The sequence below is a fragment of the Hemiscyllium ocellatum genome, chromosome 1, assembly GCF_020745735.1.
Source record: "Hemiscyllium ocellatum isolate sHemOce1 chromosome 1, sHemOce1.pat.X.cur, whole genome shotgun sequence".
Classification (NCBI taxonomy): domain Eukaryota; kingdom Metazoa; phylum Chordata; class Chondrichthyes; order Orectolobiformes; family Hemiscylliidae; genus Hemiscyllium; species Hemiscyllium ocellatum.
The window spans coordinates 141,246,057-141,267,146 of record NC_083401.1 but is presented as its reverse complement, the minus strand read 5'-3'; the positions used below and the strand labels follow the sequence as shown (position 1 = coordinate 141,267,146).

Sequence of the window (21,090 nt, the reverse complement as noted above, 5' to 3'; positions counted from 1 at the left end):
CTCAAATGTTCAGTTCCCGGTCCTGGTCACTATGCAGCCAAGTTCCTGTGATAGTAATTATATTTCTCTATTTCTGCCTTTAGATTATTCACTGTATTGTGAATGTATTCAGATAGCATGCCTTAACTTTGTCTTTTTGGCATCATTTGGCTTTTGAAGCATTCTTGATGTCTGGCTTTGTTTATTCTTTATCTTTCATCATGGCAACATTTTTATCCAACAACACATCCAGTTAGACAAACACATGGCATGGAGAGGATGAAGGTGTCATCAGACCCTGCTGGGTGTTTACATGTCTTTTGCATTTTAATGAGTGCTAGCAATGACAGATGGGTGAGTTATGCGTTGTGTGTGTGTGTGTGTGTGTGTGGGGGGGGGGGGGGCGGGGTGGTTGGAATCGTTATGGGTGAGATGCGTTCACTGACTTTAACCAGCCTTATTCTGGCATTGCTGCCAAGTTCTCTGAGCAAGTCTGCAGGAGTCACCTCCCTAGCCACCCATCCCAATCCCTTCAGAAGACAATGATTCAGAACCTCCTGAACTCCTGTAAAAATGTAAGTTCTCTCTCTCCTACCCACCAGCCAGATGGGCCCTCAGCGCACATCCACCAATAGTGAAGCTCTCTCTTTCCTCCTGCCCTAGCACTATGTTTTCTCTTTGCTGGCCATCAGCAGTTTTGCTTAAGAGGGACAGACTTGTTTTTAAGAGGGAGAAGCTGACTGGAACACCCTATGAAATAGCTCCACAGAGGCCGGTATCCCATCACCAAGTCACCTTTTATTTACATGTGGATCCAGCTCCTTCAGAGTGAACAGAATGACTGGCACTACTGTTTATATCTGTCAGCCAGGGCTCCCTGATTGAATCAGATTAACAGCCCCAATCAAGGAACGCATATTCTATGAGCTCCATCTGACCTTGTTTCAGTCACTATAACTTGCATGTCCCACATGCTGCAACCTCCCTCCATTGAGCAAACTCTCAGCCAGCAACATGAGCCCTGTCAGGCTGCATACTGAAAGCAGTAAAATCAGGAAGTTGCACAAAATTTGATTGCTGCCTGTTTCAGTGAGAAGGGGGAACAAGCATTCTCTATATCAGCACATATATCAACAGAAAGTAATTTTCTGCTGGTCACAATCCAGAGTTGTATGTTTTCTTTCACTTCTTGGATTCATTGTCCTCAAACTTTCTCTTTTTCCTTATCGATTAGGAACTTCCTTTAATTAATTTCATTACTAGGCATTTATTGTACATTATCAATGCCTTTTCTTTCAATTTTCACCAAATAGAGCAGCCATTTCCCACTGTTTCCATGGGAAGGGGGACAAGCAACTTGCACATCACTAATCCCTGCCCGCAAATGGGTACCATTCAGCACTTAGCTAATAATTCTTCTAAATTCATTTACTTCAAACAATATCACTTCACACAACAGACAATATTTTGTTTATTTTCAATGCACCAAACCATTAAGGGAACTGCTGCTTAACTACTATTTGTTTACTTCGAATGAACTCAATTAGGAGTAAATTAACTGAGATCCAGATTAACTATAATCTAGATTACAAATTCCTTCTGGATTTGAAGAGAATTCTGTGAGAGATTTCATCAACATGCCTCAAACTCTGCTTGTGGAATTTTAAAAGATATTTTGTATTCAATTGAAAAAAATAAAGAGGTGGGGCAGACAGTGGATGGATAATCTAATAATTTCCACTCATGTTAAACTGAAGGTACCTCTCTTTTGGGGCAACTTTGTCAATTAGTAATAAAACAGTGGGTTTAAGGTGCACTCCAGCCGTTGAGCACAGATTCTAGGCTGACACTTCACAGTGTGTTATCAGTGATACTGCAGGGAACCCTAACTTCCAAAAAAGTGGATGGATTTGTATCTGGCAGGATGCGAAAAAATAATAAAATCTCAAAACAAGTCTAGATGACATCAAACTCAGATAACTTCAAGTTTTGACTGAGACTGAAACCCATTAGGCAATAAACCTGTCACGAAGGCAGGTTGTTCATTTTGATTCTTCACTGCGGCTGCATTACCTCAGGTTTTATATGTATTTCTAGTTTCACTCCAACAGGGAAACAGCAGTTGAAGGAAGGTAAGGGAAGTTTTGTGCTAGTACGTTCCTATCATGGACTGCACACCAAAAATGGAAAGTTCCCCTCTCCCACCCTGGCTTTGTAAACAAACATGCTGACTTCTCCTTGATCAGATGCACCCGACCTATGGTCAGATCCTGTCTCACCCATGATATTCTGTCCACCCCATGAAAGCATACCCCAATACACCTCTGACCCCCTATTTTGGCCTCAAACTGTCTCTGGCCTCACACATACATCCTGCAATTCTCCAATCCAGCTTGTGCCTAGACTCCAAAACTTGTGATCTCGACCTCAACAAAAGGAAACTAACACACATCCTTGGGCTACAGACTCTGCCTCAGTGCTCCCCACAGTCCAAGGTCTGTCAGTCAGATTGAGGTTTGGATAGTGATCCTAGTGAAACAGAAAGCATGTATACATGCTATAGCATGCATTTTCTCAATGCAAACTCATTGTAATATGATTGATGAATTGGGGACCCTGTTTCTAAAGCACAAACTTTCAAAGCTTGTATTGGCTGTAATGTGATTACATTGCCAACACTTTAAATGCTGTTTTTTTTATAATATATTTTTATTAAGAAAAAATAGATTTTTAAATATTACAACAAATATAAAGCAATGCAATTCAAAACAGTACAAAAATAGGACAAAACTAAACCCAAATAATAAAAAAAATTCCCACCTTCCTATACGAATGTATAAACATATATACAGAAGTATAAAATAAAAAAAAACTAAACTAGCTATTTAACTAACTAAATAAATACCTAACAACAAACAAATAAATAGTATTAACTCAGCCCAGCCAAACAAAACTCTCATACATTCACAGTTCCTCCTCCCTGGATATTGGACTCATGAAACACAATTGTTACGGCTATATAAAATCCCTTGTTAGTGTGAAAAATTCTCAGTTTTGTGGAATATACTCCATAACAATCTTCCACCAACCCGACAGGCCTGGGGGGGTTTTCTGATATCCAACCTAGCAAGATATTCTTCCTTGCACAGAATGTAAGAATATTGAAAAGTTTTGCCTTATGCGAGTCTGCAGGAAATATAATGGGTAGGCCCAAAAGGAGTGAAATAGGGTCCTTCTCCTACACCTAAAATCCTCGCCATTGCACCCACCACAGCGCTCCGATATGTTTGAAGCCTGTCACAAGACCAAAGACAATGAGTAAGAGTACCCGTACAGACCTTGCACTTGGGGCATGCTGAAGATACCCCTGGTTTAAATTTTGACAAACGGTCTGGGGGTAAGTGGACCCTGTGGAGAATCTTCAACTGTAAAGCATGGGTCCTATTGCAAATTGATATCTTCCTTGCATTCTCCCAAATAGCCTCCCATGCCTCTAAGAAACTTCAACACCCAGCTCTCTTTCCCTCATGTTGCAGAGTCAATCAGACTCATCTGAGGTGGCACCCCCCAATTGGTGATATAAAGTACTGACAGAGAGTGTACTCTTAGCCCTTAGTACCCCTCTTTCTTTGTCAGATTTGTAGGGATCAGTCAAAAGTGTGGTCCCTTCTTGAATAAAATCCCTAACTTGAAAAAAAACAAAAGAGGTCTCAATTAGGTAACTCGTACTTCCGTACTAACTGATTGAAGGACATCATTACATCTCCCTCAAATAAATCATCCATGCAAGATATACCCTTAGCTGCCCAACGTTTAAATCCTGAATCTATCATACCTGGTTGAAAACTCAGCATACCCACTAAAGGTGCCAATATTACCTTCCCTCTGCCGAATTACCCTCCATGCTTTAACAGTATTGATGACTATTGGGTTATGGCAATATTTCCTAACTGTCCTCACCTTGTCCAAAAACAGCAAACTGGTAAGGGGGCACCTTGCCTGGGAGACTTCGATATGTAGCCATATTGAAAGAGGGTCCCCACAAACCCAATCACTTATGTAGGTCAAAAGTGAGCTTAATTGATAATTTTTAATGTCCAGAAGGTCTACTCCCCCCAATCTGTGAGGCAACTGCAGTTTGGCTAATTTAATGAGGGGCCGTTTATGGTGCCAGATAAAGGAGCTGAACCAACTGTTTAGTCTCCTGAGTGTTTGTTTATTGAAAATCAGGGGGAGCATATGTATAGAGTAAAGCAAATGAGAGAGAATATTCATCTTAATAAGCGCTATCCGACCCAACCATGAGACTGGAAGTGCCTCCTATCTTTGGAGGTCTTGTTTAATTTTTTCAAATAATTGAGTAAAATTGGCTTTGAACAGCCAATCCAGAACTGGAGTAATGAATATGCCCCAATACACAAAACCCCCCTGTGACCACCTAAATGGGAATCTATAGTCACTCTCAAGAGCCAACTCTTTCGTAAGACCACCCATAGGCGTAGCCTCTGATTTAGCAAAATTAATCTTATACCCTGAAAAAACGCCAAACGCGTGAATGCATGGTATCAGGCAAGGCACTGAAACTGCTGGATTTGTCAAGACAATTAGAACTTCATCTGCATACAGCAAGATCTTACGTAATTTTGACCCCACTTCTGGAGCTGATATATTGAGATCCCCACGAATGGCCTCTGCCAACGGTTCAATCACCAATGTAAAAAGTAATGGTGAAAGGGAACAGTCCCTAGAAATATTAAAATTGCTTGATCGTACCCCATTGATAATGACCGCAGCGAAAGGTACACTGTAGAGAACCTTTACCCATCTTATGAAAACATCTTATGAAAACCTAACCGGTCTAGAGTATAGAAAAGGTACGGCCACTCAACTTGGTCAAATGCCTTCTCTGCATCTAAAGAAATCACCAATCCCTGTATTGACTGCTGTTGGCATGCTTGAATTATGTTAAGCAGCCTCCTAACATTATTGGAGAATCTGCGACCCTTTATGAAGCCTGTCTGATCCTCTTTAATAATAGAAGGTAACACAGTTTCTAGCCTTAACGCAAGAGCCTTAGAAAGGATCTTAAAGTCCACATTTAAGAGTGAGATGGGCCTGTTTGAAGCACAGTCTTCCAGATCCTTCCCTTTTTTAAGGATAAGTGAAATATTGGCCTCTCTCAGAGTTGGTGGGAGACAAACATGACTGTATGAATCATTAAACATATTCAGCATCGGGCCTGACAGTATACTTATAAATTCCTTATAGAATTCACTGGAAAGTCCATCCGAACCGGGCGCCTTTTCACTATGAAGCTGCCTCACAGTTTCCTGCACTTCTTGCTCTGATAATGGGGCATTGAGAAAGGACTGTTGTTTGGGAGTCACACCCAGGAGCTTCAGATCTCTAAAAAAGGATTCCATTTTGGCCTGCCCCTCCTCACAATTCTCAGACTGATATAACTTAGAGTAGAATCTCTGGAATGCCACATTAATCTTTTTAGAATCACATGTTAGGTTCCCAGACTCTTCCCTAATTGCTGTAATGGTTTGTGGGGCACTTCTCTTTCTGGCAAGGTATGCTAAGTATTTGCCTGGCTTGTCACCATGCTCGTATAATCTTTGCTTTGCAAAAGCCAGTTCCTTCTTTGCCATCTGCGTGAGCACGGAATTTAGTGCAGACCACAGTGCCGTAATCCTCTGTAGTTTGACTAATGTAGTTCTGTCAAAATAGGCCTTTTTGGCTGCCTTCAACCGTGCTTCAAGGAGACGTTGCTGCTCACCCTTCTGCCGCTTCCTACTTGTGGAATATGAAACAACTAACCCTCTGGCATAAGCTTTAGCAGTTTCCCAGAGAACAGATGAGATAACAACCGAGCCTATGTTGATGTCTAGGAATGCCCGAAAGTCCCTAGAGAAATACTCCACAAACTTGCTGTCCATGAGAATAAAGGGGTCCATTCACCAGTACTTTGAATCCACTGTAACATCCTTAATTTTAACCATGAGGTACACTGGAGCATGATCAGAGATGGCAATATTACCAATCGTACAGGATGCCACCAGATCCAGGGTTACCGCAGGGGTCAGAAAAAAAATCAATTCTCGTGTGACATCTATGCAGATTGGAGAAAACATGAAATCCCTACCTGTAGCGTGGAGATACCTCCAGACGTCCACCAACCCTAATTCCCCACACAAACCCAATAACTGTTTAGTTTGTGCAGAGGGTATCGAGGGACCTTTAGGCAACCTGTCTACTGTGGGGTCCAAGAGGCAGTTAAAATCTCCCCCTATAATGATGTGCCGAGACTTGAGACCTATCAGTTTAGAAAAAGTATCTACCAAGAATCTAAGAGGATGAGCTGAGGGACAATTAACATTTAAAATGCCATATTCTTCTCCATTTATCAAGGCTTTAAGAATTACAAACCTTCCGTATGTGTCTTTAACACATTCCAACAATTTAAATGAGAGATTTTTCCTAATCAATATAGCCACTTCCCTACTTCTAGTATTAAATGATGAAAAATAAACTCGGTCAAAGCCATTCTGCTGTAATTTCAGATGCTCCTTATCATCCAAATGTGTCTCCTGTAAAAAAGCAATATCCACCTTCTCCTTTCTAAGACTCAAGAATACCTTCTTCCTCTTAATTGGTGAGTGACTTCCCTTGATATTCTAGGTATATCAGTTAATCAAATCATTAGCCATAATCTTCAGCAATTACATTTAAATTCCAGAGAGGAGGAACCCGAACCACAAATTACTGAGCCTTAATGTCGTATGATCCACCAAATATAAAAACTACATAAACTAAAACCACTACATTTAACAAACATACAAAACTATTAAAAATAAAAAACAACAAAAACCAGAAAACAAATCAACAGATAAAACGCCAAGAGCACTGAGTAGGGGAACTCACCCCCTTCCCGGAGGGGGCAACTACCCGTCCTGAACTGCCCATAAATAGGGGCATCTAACCATCTCAACCACCTTCACTTCTCCCAGCTAGAGCCGCATCGCAAGCACAAGCTAAAAAGAATAAACACCCCATAGAATCTCAATATGAATAAAAAAAAATTCTTTTATTAAAAAAAATGGGAATAAATACCCCACCCATCCTTTGGTATGTCCTAACTTAGAAATTTAAAATGTACATCTTAACCACCGCCAGACATAGTTTGAACCAAATTATTATCAATGGAGGGAAAATAAAGGGGGAGAAACAAAGCTCCAGCTGGATTTCCTCCATTTCTTTTACAGAATGATAAACGCATACTCAAGCAACAATATTTAGACATACTACAATTTTTTAACTTAGGTTAGTTTGTCGATCAAGTCTCTTGCCTTCTCCGATGTGTCAAAGAGATGCATGGATCCATCCAAGGTGATCCGAAGCACTGTCGGATATCTCAGGGAGTACTGAATCCCAAGCTCCTTCAATCTTTTCTTGACACCATCATACGATTTTCGTTTCTGGATCACCATCGCTGAAAAGTCCTGATAAAACATGATCTTAGACCACTCGTAAATTAGGGCCTTTGGATACTTCCCCTGGAGTCTGGAAGCCTCCACGACTCTCTCCTTATCCCGGTAATGATGGAACCGCATCAGGAAAGGACGAGGGCGTTGACCCAGACCCGACCTCCGTGCTGCGACCTGGTGAGCCCTCTCTATCTTCAATCCTCTCATGCCAGTTTCTAAGTCAAGGAATTTCGGAAGCCAACCTTCAACACATTCTGCAGGCCGCTCACCTTCCTTACCCTCAGGCAGACCGATGATCTGAATGATTTTTCTTCTGCCTCTGTTTTCAAGATCATCCACTTGGTCACGCAAATTACGAACCTGTGTCTTCAGGGCTTGGATCTCTTCCTTGAATGAACTGGCATCAGCTTCCATCACTGTGACCCTGTGCTCCACCTCATCCATCTCTCATGCTTCTTCAGCATGAGAGAGACTGGAGCCAGCTTATCTTCAATCTGTTTCCCCAACATCTCGCGAGATTTCAAGAGCTGGTTCACCAGGTCCTGGAGAGTAATCTGCTCTGAGACTGCTGCAGGCTGAGCTGCAGGCCCAGCCTCAGATGCTCCTCCTCCCTTTTTAGGCATTTCTGGACAGCTGAAAATATAGGTAAGTCAATTTTTAAATGTTTCTTGGGTCTCCATAATCTTTCTAACACCCCAAGAAATCCTGATGACCTGGGTTGGGTGGGTTAAAGGACTCTCCTGCTCCTGCTGCGATGCGAAGCTCTGCAATGTGATCTTCTCAGATCGCCGCCATCTTAGATCCCCTCAAGTGCTGTTTTTAAAGTGTGATTTTTCTGTAATGCAGGGTTGCACAAGAATACAACCATCACATTACAGAAGAACTGACTGTAATGTGAAGAAACTTCACAGCAGCAGGGGAAGCCCATCGGCACAGTACGTCTTACACCAACATTGGCAATCCCAATCCCCATATAAAGACAGAAGCCATTTTCTTTTGCATACGATGTTGAATCAACACTCCAATGGGTTTTTCACATGGCTCTTAGTTCTGTTCAATGCCTTTGAAAATCAAAAGAAAAAGCTCTACCTTTGGTTGTGACTATCCCTGTGTTAATGTAAATCTGATAAGTTTGCCTGTGATCTCTTCAGAGTATGTAACAACATTTTCAGAGATATTGTGGGTGTACCTACTTGACTTAGACAATAACAATTCAGAAAGGTGGCTCATCGCCTTCTTAATGTCAATTAGGGGGAGGCAATAAATGTTGGCTTAGTCAACTACACCCACATTCATAAGTAAATAAAGTTTTTCTTTAGAAAAAGGCATTAACCTCATCCAGTTAACAGAGCAAATAAGTAACATGGGACATGTTTTATACAACCATCTGTAAAGTTGTGAGGGGCTTGAGGGAAGATTCATCAGTGCATTGGAAGCAGAACTGAAACAATTGCCTCTTTTCCTGTAAGGCTGCTCATCAGTACTTCTTAAAAGTTTCATTCACAACTTTTAAGTTTCCGGCAGTGAGGCAGTGAATCTTCTGATATCTGGGTTCATCAAACAATTAGAAAGGAACGATTGTGGTGAAGGCACTCATTCATATAATTTGCCTGCAGTGCTTTGTCTTTGTCGGGAGTTTAGAACTCCACTGATGAGCTGGATCTGGATGTCCTTGAAGACAAGGACAGCAATAAATCAGCAACTTGTACAACCTAATGTTCAAATTAGTGAAATTCACGCCAAAGATTCTGGAAATGTGAAAATGCCAAATTTTTTTTATTTAATGAAGTAATTATGGTAATGATTTGTTACTTTATTTCCAATGTTATACTGGTAGCTTTTGTTTTTCCGTCATACCTTAGCCAGAGCTTGTATTTCCTGTGAATTATCCACTTGTGCATCAGGTGGGACTCCATATACCGGGGTTTTGTTTTGGGGGACTGAGGGTAATATCTTGGCAAACTGTAAGAGATGGTCATTGAAGTCATTAAGTAATATCAGCTGAACACACTCAATGTAAGAAACCTGTTAAAGCAACATGGTGAAAATTACTAAAGATACATCAGATGAAAAATCTGTTGGTACTGCATCCATATACAAGTACCTAAACCACGGGTACACCCACATTCTGCACTGGATGCATGCCTTCCACCACACCAGTATAGCCACCTGAACTGGTATCCTGGGCATCCACCTAAAGCAAGCATTAGGCTTTTTCTTATGCAGATGGAGTCAGAGCTTGTTCAAGGGCTCATTTCTGAAATTAGGTTATGACTGACTACAGTATATGTGTACATATTGCATTCAGTTTTCTCTGACACTCGAAAGCTGTCGGTTTCCTGTGATCTTGCTGGGGTCTGTTATTGTTGAGAGTGTGGTGCTGCAAAAGCACAGCAGGTCAGGCAACTTCCAAGGAGCAAGAGAATCGACGTTTCTGGCATAAGCCCTTCATCAGGAATGATATCAATTCTCTTGGTCCTTGGATGCTGCCTGACCTGCTGTGCTTTTCAAGCACCACATTCTTGACTCTGATCTCCAGCATCTGCAGTCCTCACTTTCTCCTAGGTCTGTTATTGACTAATTTTTAGAGATTGATTCACATGATTAGTCAACAATTCCATTATGATTGCATTTGTGCAATTCTTGGGAAGATAGAGGGCGAACTAGATGGACTTTGACCTTGTCATCTTGTAAATCCAATTGGCCCTCTATTAGGGCATGTGAATGGATGCTGTTACATGATTTGTATTTGATGAGAAGCAATTCTAAGCTGAAGAAGTTCAAGATTCCTGTTGATAAACACCACGTTCCTTTCCTTGCCACATCAAGGTAAAAAGTTTTAATTGTTTCGAAGAATATTACACATACGTCTCTTCTTGGAAAACAGTCTCTGAAGAACAGTCTCTATGCTTTGTCACTCATTTAGTTATCCGTGTTAAAAGTTTAATTATGTTTAAATTCTCTACTTCGCTCTTATTTTTCATTGTACCTTTTCCATTTTTTACAATACCACATGGCAGGTACATTAGCAACTTAGAAATGTTTGGGATTGATGGGTCCTTGGCAGCATGGATTAGAAATTGGCTAAAGAATACGAAACAGTGGGTAAGTATAGATGGGCATTTCTCAGACTGGAGGGGAGTTGAAAGTGGAGTTCCCTTGGGAACTGGTATTGGACCTTTGCTTTTCCTGATTATATAAATGACGTAGAGAATGGTGATGAGGGCAAACACTCTAAATTCACAAATGATACTAAGCGAGGGAGAATAGAGAATTGTGAGAATGACACTGAGCGACACTGACAAGTTGACCAAATGTGCAGACACCTGACAGATGAATGTCAATGCAGAGAAACGTGAGGTAATGCATTTTGTAGAAGAAACATGGAGAGACAGTACAGACTCAACTTCGAGGAGTATAGGAGCAGAGAGTACTCGGGGTTCAAGTGCCTAATTCTCTGAAACTGACCAGGTAAGTTGAAACAGTTGTTAAGAAGGCCTTAGAGTTTATAACTAGGGGTGGCAATATCAAGGTTGTCAGCTAGAGAGCTAGGAGTGAGATAAAGAAAAAGTTTTTCACTCAGAGTTGTTAAGATTTGGAATGTGCTGCCTGGGAGAGTCCTGAGGGCAGCTGGATATATATTTGGAAGTGATGAATTTGGAGGAAGATGGAAAAAGGGCAGAAGAATGGAAGTGGCTGGGTTGGTTTTTTGAGAGCCAGTTCAGAAATGATGTACTGAATGGCCTCAGTCTGTACTGTAAAATTCAATTTTACAGAATCCCTACAGTGTAGAAGCAGGCCATTTGGCCTATCAAATCCCCACCAACCCATTGAAGAGCATCCCAACCAGACCAGCACCATCCACATAACCCTACATTTCCCACGGCTAGTCCATCTAATCTGCCAATCCCTGGAATGCTGAACAATTTGTTCACCCGCATAGCTTTGGGCTGTGGGAGGAAACACATGCAGACACAGGAAGAATGTGCAAAACTCCACAGAGTCATTCGCCTGAGGATGGAATCGAATCTGGATCCCTGGCACTGTGAGGCACCAGTGTTAACTGCTGAGCCAGTATGGCACTCTTTACCACAGAGCCTGTCTCATGAAGCTTTGTGGAAGCAGAGTTAATGTTGGCAGAAATACATGAAGAGTCAGAGCAGTGTTTTTAGCAGCAGCTAAAATATATGGGATGAAATTCAAATGGGGATTTTGCAAACATCCAGAGAACATCAGTGGAAGATCCAGGGAAAGCCTGCAGAAATAGGCTCAGTTTTGCTAATTTCCATATTTAATTCAATCAAAATATTGCAAATAGATGATTGTCAAACTGAGGTTTATTCATGCTAGGTGCCCCATTGCACATATAGGGAGTGATGTAGTTAACAGGATCTATGTCAGTAAAAAGGAACTGTACAACAATTCCCAGGTGATTGCAAGGATGAAACCAGAATCTATTTCGTAAAGGAATTCGTGTGGAGCTTACAGGATGAGAGCAACAAAAAGTGCCATAATAACACGTCACAGAAGATAGAGGTTGAATTTATTTTCTCTAATTACTGATGCGCTAAATAGTAAATAGCTTTCTTCCTTCTCTTCCCATCAAAACCCTACAAAATCTTGATCAGTTCTTTCATACATTGTATTAAAACTCTTGTGAACACTGTGGTCTTGAACATTTTTAAAAACATTTCCTAAAACAGAATGCAGCATTTCCAAAGCACTGAAACCAATGTGTTGTAACCTAGATGGTTTCTGGAAAATACCTCTTCATGTGGTTCCTCTTGTTCAGATTTTAAGTTTGCATTTCCTTCCACTTTGTCCATTTCGCTGTAAAGCTGCTTGTCAAACTGTTGAATGGTTTCTAATAGATAACGATATAAATTAAAGCATTTTTGTGAGCTGTATACAACAGATCTTATTTTGACATATCTTATAATCATTCTGCCCTGCGAAACCTCAGTTCTAAGTCTATCAGAATTACTAACAGTGTTCTCTTAAATTTTCTTCCAGGTTTAAAGATTCTGAGACCGATAAGGTTCGACTCTTGATGATAGAACTGCAGTCTAATAGAACTCATGGCCTACTGGCTTCCTGTAAGCCCAACCTGCTTGTAGAAACCTAAATCCAAGGCCTGACTAGCGCAGGAACTAGACCTGACTCTATGGTGATCTGATATGAAGGAGGACCAACCAGAAAGACTGCAAGATCCCCCCGAGAGCTTACCTTGCTGACACCGGAGCTGCAGACTCAAATGCCTTCTGTCCTCTGACAGGCCTGACCTTGTGAAAACCCGGAACCGAGGTCTGACCAGCGCAGGAACAAGACCTGACCCCACAGTGACCCAACATTGAGGAGACCTGACTGAGCTGACCTCAAGACCCCCTGGAATGCTCAAGGCCGTGACTGGTGCCCAGAACCACATCAGGAGCACTCAATTACCTTTTGGAGCAGCAAATGTCCCCTCACAGACACCCGGGATTGATGAGGAGCAGCCACCTACCCAAGAAATGTGGGAGATGCATTGGACTTGTCTGAAACTTCAGGGTTTCAAGTGTGCCCCTCCCCAGCATAATCCTGGCAGATATCCAAGCCATTGAGAATAAAAGTTAGACTCACCTTCCAAAAGGAACTGAGGGATTACTGTGTGATGTGTTTCACAGAGACAGAACTCACTCCTGCGCCACCTACCTGTTCCTTACAAACTGAGGGTTACTTAATTTACCCAATGGATCACTTGCTGTCCTCGGGCAAGGCAAGGGACGGTGGAGCCTGCCTCTTGATCAGCACTTCTTGATGACCAGACAAGGTGACTCTGGGAAGTCACTGCTCCCCGAACTGAGAATATCTGACCGTAAAGTGCCATCCCTAATACCTGCCATGTGAGTTCACCTCCATCATCCTGACAGTGGTTTACATCTGACCCCATGTGGAAGTGAAAAGTGCACTTGAGAAAATATACAACAAACAGCCTCAAGACAGGATACCCCAAGACCTTTTTAATTGTAGTTGGTGACTTCAATCAGGCCCATCTCAAGAATGTGCAAACAAAATACCACCAACATGTTTCCTACTCTACCAGAGGTCTGAACATCCTTGACCATCGTGACACAACTGTCAATGATGTCTCCCACTCCATTTCCCACCTGCATTTTGGAAAATCACATTGAAGCACTGTGCTCCTTCTCCTGGCTTACAAGTGGAAACTGAAGTATGAGGACCCAGTACACAAGGTAGTGCAATGTTGGGCTGAGGCAATAGAAGGGCTTCTATGGGACTGCTTAGGGTGGACGGACTGGTCCATTTCAAGTTGATCCAGTGGCCAACTTAAACAAGTATGCCACTACATAAATGGAGAAATTGTTATTTTTCCATCCTGTGGCTTCGCATTCAAACTCTTTCCTATATTCTGTCTCATCGTTGTTTGAGATCCAACCTACAATGGTAGTATAATCAGCAAAACTGTAAATGGAGTTGGGGTGGAATTTGTCCATTTATGACTGACTTTATTTCTAAGTGTGCAGACAATGGTGTGCCAAGGAAGTTCATCCAAACTTTGTCAGGAAACATGAATGAACTGGAGGATTCGCTCCCTATTGAAGTGCAAGTCTGAGATATACAAATCTGGCAAATCCAGGAATGACCTCTGTAAGGCCATCAGACACCAAGAAACAATATCAAACTAAGCTCGAGACAGATTAATCACACATACACCTGTTGTTTATGGAGAATAAGGATATCTATGTCAGGCTTCTAACTCATTAACTACAGTTCTGCCATCTACGACATAATTCCAAACAAACTCATCTCGAAATTCTGTTACCTAGGTCTTGGCTCCATCCTCTGTAACTAGATTTTTGACTTCCTGACCCACAGACTGCATTCAGTAAGAATAGATGACAGCACCTCCTCCACCATAATCCTCAACACCAGAGCTCTGCAAGGCTGCACACTCAGCTCCTTATTATACTCCTTATACACTCACAACTGTGTGGCCAAATTCCACCCCAACTCCATTTACAGCTTTGCTAATGATACTACCATCGTAGGTTGCATCTCAAACAACAACGAGACAGAATACAGGAAAGAGATTGAGTGCTTAGCTGCAGGGTGTAAAGATAACAATCTCTCCATTTATGTCAGCAAACTGAAAGAGCAGTGGAGGGTACATCCCTGCCTGCATCAATGGTGCTGAGGTGTAGATGGTCGGGAGCATCAAGTTCCTGACAGTGATGATCACCAACAATCTGTGCTGGTCCACCAACATCGATGCAATGGTCAAGAATGCACAATAATGTCTTTATTTCCTCTGGGGGCTAAGGAAATTCAGCATGTCCACAAGGACTCTGTAATTTCTTGCAGTCTGGCAAAGAGCAGTTGCAAAACCACACTGTGATGGGTCCGGATAGCATGGTTTCCATGGTGCATCTATAAAAATTGAATGCAGCCCAGTCCATCATACAAACCAATCTTCAATTCATTGACCCCATATCCTGCTTCCTCAGGAAAGCAATCGTTATAATCAAAGATCCATCCCACCTCGGTTATACCCTCTTCCACCACTTTCCAGCAGGCAGAAGATATAAAAGTTTGAATACATGTACGAGTAGATTCAAGAACAGTTTCTTCCTTGCTGTCATCAGACTTTTGAATGGACTCCTCAAATGTTAATTCTGATCTCTCTCTCTTGCTGCACCTTCTCTGTGGCTATAACCCTGTATTCTCCACTCAGTTTTGCTTCCCTGGTGCACTTTGTATGGTACAACCTGCCTGTGTAGTGGGCAAACCAACACTTTTTGCTATCTCAATATATGTGACAATAATTGATCAAGCAATCAAAAGCCAAATCACATTGTTTGAAAGAAAGGTAGAGAAAACTATGCAACATATTAGAATTCATCTATTATATTTTTGAATTTCCATATACAATGAAAGGAGCTATTTTTCCTTTGCAGACTTAATTATGGAAACCAAAAGCCAGTTTTCTGAAAGTTGTCAACATGTTGAACATACAAACATATGCATTTGGAGCATAAAGAGACCACTTGTCCCTCAGGCCTGCTGATGTAAGATCATGGCTGATCTGATTGTGGCCTCAACTCCACTTTCCTGTCTACTTGCAAAACCCTTTAACTCCCTTGTCAAATAAGAACTAGATTTTTAATAATATTCACTGGGCCTGTTTCCTCTGCACTACGGCAAATAAATTTTGACAAAATAATGAACTTCTGAGAGCAAAGAATTCTCCTCATCTCTAATTTAAATGAGATACCTTCTATTATTAAACTACATATTCTAGTACTAGTCTCTTCTGTAAAGGGAAACATTCTTGTTGCATTCATCCTGTGAAGTCCTACTATATGTTTCAGTAAGATCCTCACATTTTTCTAATTGGCAACAATTACATGCCCAACCTTTCTAAACATTTCTCATAAGATAACCCCTTTAACCCAGAATTTATTCAAACCAACCATCTCTGAACTATTTCTAATAAGTTTTTTTTCATTAGATTACATTCAGTGTGGAAACAGGCCCTTCGGCCCAACATTCCACACCGACCCGCCGAAGCGCAACCCACCCAGACCCATTTCCCTACATTTACCCCTTCAATTTAGCATGGCCAACTCACCTAACCTGCACATCCTTGCGATGTGGGAGGAAACCGGAGCACCCGGAGGAAACCCACACAGACACGGGGAGAATGTGCAAACTCCACACAGGCAGTCTGTCTGAGGTAGGAATTGAACCCAGATCTCTGACGTTGTGAGGCAGCAGTGCTAACCACTGTGCCACCAATTACATGCCCAACCTTTCTAAGCACTTCTCATAAGATAATCCCTTTAACCCAGAATTTATTCAAACTAACCATCTCTGAATTATTTCTAATAATTATATTCTTTCTTAAGTAAGTAAGCAAAAACTCTTGCAGTTCACCAGATGTACTCTCAGCACCACTGTACAACTGTAATAAACCTTCCCTATTTTTATATTTCACCCACCTTGCCATAAACAACATTTCATTTGCCTTCCTAATTGTTTACAATACTTGTGAATTATTTACGAGGACTATTGGATCCTCCCTGTAGCTCAGAGTTCTTCAATTTCCATTTAAGTACTATATTGCTTCTCTCTTCGTGTTATTTCACAATATAATCTACCTGTCAATATTTTGTCCACTCGTGTAACGTTTCTTTTGCAGACCCTTTATTGTCCTCTTCACAACTCACTCTCCTACCGTCATCAGCAAATTTAGACAATCACATATTTGGTCCCTTCATCCACATTATTAATATTTTTCATAAATAGTTGAGCCTGCTAACCAGAAAATGATCCATTTATTTCTACTCTGCTTCCTGTTAGTTGGACATTTCTTGATCCATGCTTACATGTTGCCCATTATTACATAGGCTTTTATTTTGTGGGGCACCCTTTGATGTGCCATCCTGTTAAATACATTTTAGAAGTCCAAGTACATTATTTCTAAAATTTCCTATTATCTACATTGTTTATTATTTCCTCAAAGCACCCTAACAAGTCAAATATGACTTTCCTTTCACAAGACCATCTAGCATTAAAATTTTCTAAGCACTATACTATAACTTCCTTAACAGCTTCCGGAATGTTCCCTGTGACATGTTAACTGGGTTGTAGTTTCCTGCATTCTGTCCCTTTTGTTGACTATTTTTCAAGCTAATAGGTCATTCAGTAAGGTGAATATCAATTATGGCAAGAGAAGGAGGTGCAATGTTTTGAAACTGTGGTAACAAGAATGGTGTTTTAATTATCAGTACTTTGGGAGCAGGGGTTGCTGTAAGACTATGGAAGTGTGAGGGACCAATCAGGAAGATATACATTTCATGCATACACAAAAATCCCAGATTGAGATTGCTGGACAAAATGGATCCCAGCTACAAACTGCTCAGGACAAGCACCTAATGTCCAGGATGGCCTCATAAAATCTAGATGCTCAGTCCTTTATAAATCTTTCCCCTCTCACCTGAAACCTATATCCTTTAGTTTTGGACACCCCAACCATAGAAAAATGACCTTGGCTATTCACTTCTTCCTCTCTATCTACAATATTGTGAGGATGGTCAGTCAGCACTGCCCAATCAACTGTGGAAACATTAAACGTGAGAAACAAACAAATGAATGACAAAGGTAAAATATAGACAGAAAACTGAATTACTATAATAAAAAAGTGCTATCTATAAACCTTCAAAGAGTCCAGCTTATGCTTAAGCAACAGTCATATATAAATAGGAGCATTGTTACCACAGCTCCATTAAGTCTTGCAAACTTAATTTATTAACAGCATAGTGCTGTTGTACACTTTTGAAGCAGATAGGCATTTCCAACTCAATAAGATTTTACAGCTATCAATCTTCACTTTGTTATCTTGTAATTTAACCTTCAATTTCACATGGTACTTTCTGAACAGGTTGTCTCATAAAAGACTCTTTGCCTTGCCTAGAAAGGTAATAAAGCTCCATTGATTAATCCAGTACAATGGAACAAGAGGACTCTTTTACTGAATGTAGCTCTCAGATATCTCCCTGCTCACACCTGGCAGACCCTGTGCTCTGTGAAGACATGGAATGCTGATTCCATTTGAATCTCATTCTGTCTTCTCTTACTGAGCAAGAGTTAAAAATGATAATTTTAATAAGCAGGACACTCATAAGAATGTAGGAATGAGCTACTGATGTTAAGCCATCTTGAATGTCTTTCAATTTAAATCCATAATAAAAATGAATCAGATTTTTTTCATTTGCCTGATGAGAATGTAAGAATAGCACTTTACCAATGAATCAAATCTCGTTAGCTAGAGATTTCATGCATAGTTGCAGCTACACCCATCCCAATTTTTTAAAAATCAAAACCTTGTACGAACTTGTTTCTTCTTGTCACAAAGTAGAAGCAGGTAATGTGACTATTTGCTTTTCTCTCCACCAACAAAGGTGATACATTAATTACTTTCAAATACATTGTCTGGAAGTTGTAGTTAATTATATACTTGGATCATCAGGTTGATTCTCATAAGTGGCACTTAGTATATTTGTGTAACACACATATATGGCTACATGGCTGACCTCATAGTAGACAAGCCTCCGGTTTCTAGCCAAAAAACATGCTGTTTTTTAAAGTGAGTAAATATAGAGAGTGGAAGTTGAGTACTTTTGTATTGTATTTGTAACGTTGCACCAGCTCCACGCTGTTCAACAATTTGGTGTTAACATAAATCGATCATCTGATTTGCAATATGAATAAGAGGCTAAAGTAAGAAATAATAACTGAAAATTAAAGTGTGATACTGCAAAGTAAACTGTCTTAAAATAGGAAACAAATTTTAACCTGCAAAGAAATTATGAATGGGATACCATATGAATCTATCTTGACATCCTTGTCATTTCATACCACTATATCCTTTGTTAAGTCCATCATGGTTCAGAAAATGAAATGTTTTATAAAAACAGGGATATTATGTAGTGCCCTTCTTCCATTATGACATTACTGTATGTGCTGTCTTGATTTCAAGAAAAAAGGTAGTGTGTTTTTTAAATTCCTTTAGGGGATGCGGGTGTAGGGACACCCATGGTCATGTTAAGTTTGCCAGGACTTCGACCCACTGACAGTGAGGGAATGGATATATATTTCCAATTCAGGATATTGAGCAGTTCAGAACAGAATATGTTGGTTGTGGTCTTCCAATGTATCTGTTGTGCTTGGCCATCTAGGTGGTAGATTTTGGAAGTTTGGATTTGGAAGGTGCTGGATGTAAATTTGCTTGGTGAGGTGGAAGGTTGGTTTTCAGGCATTTCATCACCATACTAGGTAACATCATCAGTGAGTTTCCGGTGAAGCACTGACACTATGACCCACTTTCTATTGGTTTGTTTCGGTTTCCTTGGGTTGGTGGTGCCATTTCCTGTGGTGATGTTATTTCCTGTTCTTTTTCTCAGAGGGAAAAACCTTAAGCTACAAATCTTCTTAAAATTTGGAAGATGCTGTTAGGGACTTTGGTAAGTTACTGCAGCACATCTTGTAGATGGTACATGCTATATCAACTGTGGTGGTTGTGAAGGGAGGGAATGTGAATGGGAGACTGTCATGTTTCTTACAGCTTTTGGTGCTGCACTCATCCAGGCAATTGGAGTGTATATCATTACTGTCCTGAAGTACCTTGTAGATGATGGACAAGCTTTGCGGAGATAGGAGAGGAGTTACTTGCTGCAGAGTTCTTAGCCTTTGATGTGTTTTTATTTCCACAACATTTAAAAGGCTAGTCCAGTTCAGCTTCTGGTCAGCAGTAACCCCAGGGTAATCAGAGCAAGAGATTGGTTGTTATTACTGGTTGTCATATAAGACAACTTAATCACTTAAATACAAATGAGAAGTAGAAAACATAATTCAGAAAAAAAAAATTCATTGCCTTCCAGAGACCAGCTATGTATAAAAATTATTTTTATTGAAGGAATGGAAAATTTGGGTGATCTGATTGGAGTTTTCAATATTTTTAACTGAATTGGCAATATTATTACTATAAAATGCATGCATTCAAATAAAAATAAAGCAAAAATAGCATCAAGTCTTTTTAATTAATCAAAAGATAATAAGAGTTACAAAACATGTTATTACGAAGATCATTGAAGTGAAATGTAGTTCGCATAGAGATTAAAAAGGCAACTGTATTTCTTTTTGTGGAAAGGTGAGTGTTTCAATGATTTGGGGCCAGATATTCTGATGACCACAATGTCATAGGAACAACATAAACTAGAGATCAGGACCACATGGTATAGGGGAAAGTGAGGACTACAGATGCTGAAGATCAGAGTCAAGATTAGATTGGTGCTCAAAATGCACTGCAGGTCAGGCAGCATCCAAGGAGCAGGAAAATTGACATTTCAGGCAGGAGCCCTTCATGGTATAGCTGATTCTCACAAATATGCCCTGGAAACTAATGCTTCAAATGAGCAATTCCCCTGCCTCAGAACATTCCATTAAAATTCACTTCATGAAGGAGCTTTGGAGGGTTCTGTCTTAGTTAAGCTTAATAGTTATCCTGAAAAGTTTAGAGGATTCAAAATCGACCAACCTCTGGGTAACTATTAAACTTAACCCTGACAGTGAACTGTCATAGGAACATAGAAAATAAGAGCAGGAATAGACCATTCAACCCTTCAAGGCTACTTGGCCAATCAATGTGTTCATGGCTGACCTTCATCATGGTCATGTCTGACCACTCCCAACTACGTCCTCAGTACCAGACACTCCAAGCTACCTAATCTGCCAGACCAATACATCCCAACCCTCAACCTGAAACCACCATGCCATCTGCCTACACCAGATCCAACAGCACCACCTAAACTGAACAGTCCCACAACCTACACAACGCAATCTGATGATCCGCCAAGTCTGATTTAACACACTGGACACTCACCTATCTGGACATCCCATTCTGATCTGACATGACCCAAGCCACTAATTCCTTGCCCCAACCTCCTGGAGACCATGAACCAAATTCCAGCAGAACTGGTGACTCCTGAAGCAATTTAATCTTTCCCCTAGCAGATCTGATGTGACAAACCCCTATCTCTGCAACACCCAAACCGACAGCCAT

The 21,090-nt window shown here is 40.7% G+C and overlaps 1 protein-coding gene across 1 annotated transcript in view; it reads right to left on the bottom strand.

Annotated features, from left to right (window-relative positions):
- LOC132820403 (uncharacterized) overlaps positions 1 to 21,090 on the bottom strand; it is a 45,036-nt gene that overhangs the window by 13,969 nt on the left and 9,977 nt on the right. Inside the window, exons 3-4 of the mRNA XM_060832500.1 lie at positions 12,236 to 12,333; positions 9,327 to 9,431 (exon numbers count right to left, since the gene is read on the bottom strand). Coding sequence (XP_060688483.1) covers positions 9,327 to 9,431; positions 12,236 to 12,333 — 203 coding nt within the window. The remainder of the gene's footprint in view (positions 1 to 9,326; positions 9,432 to 12,235; positions 12,334 to 21,090) is intronic.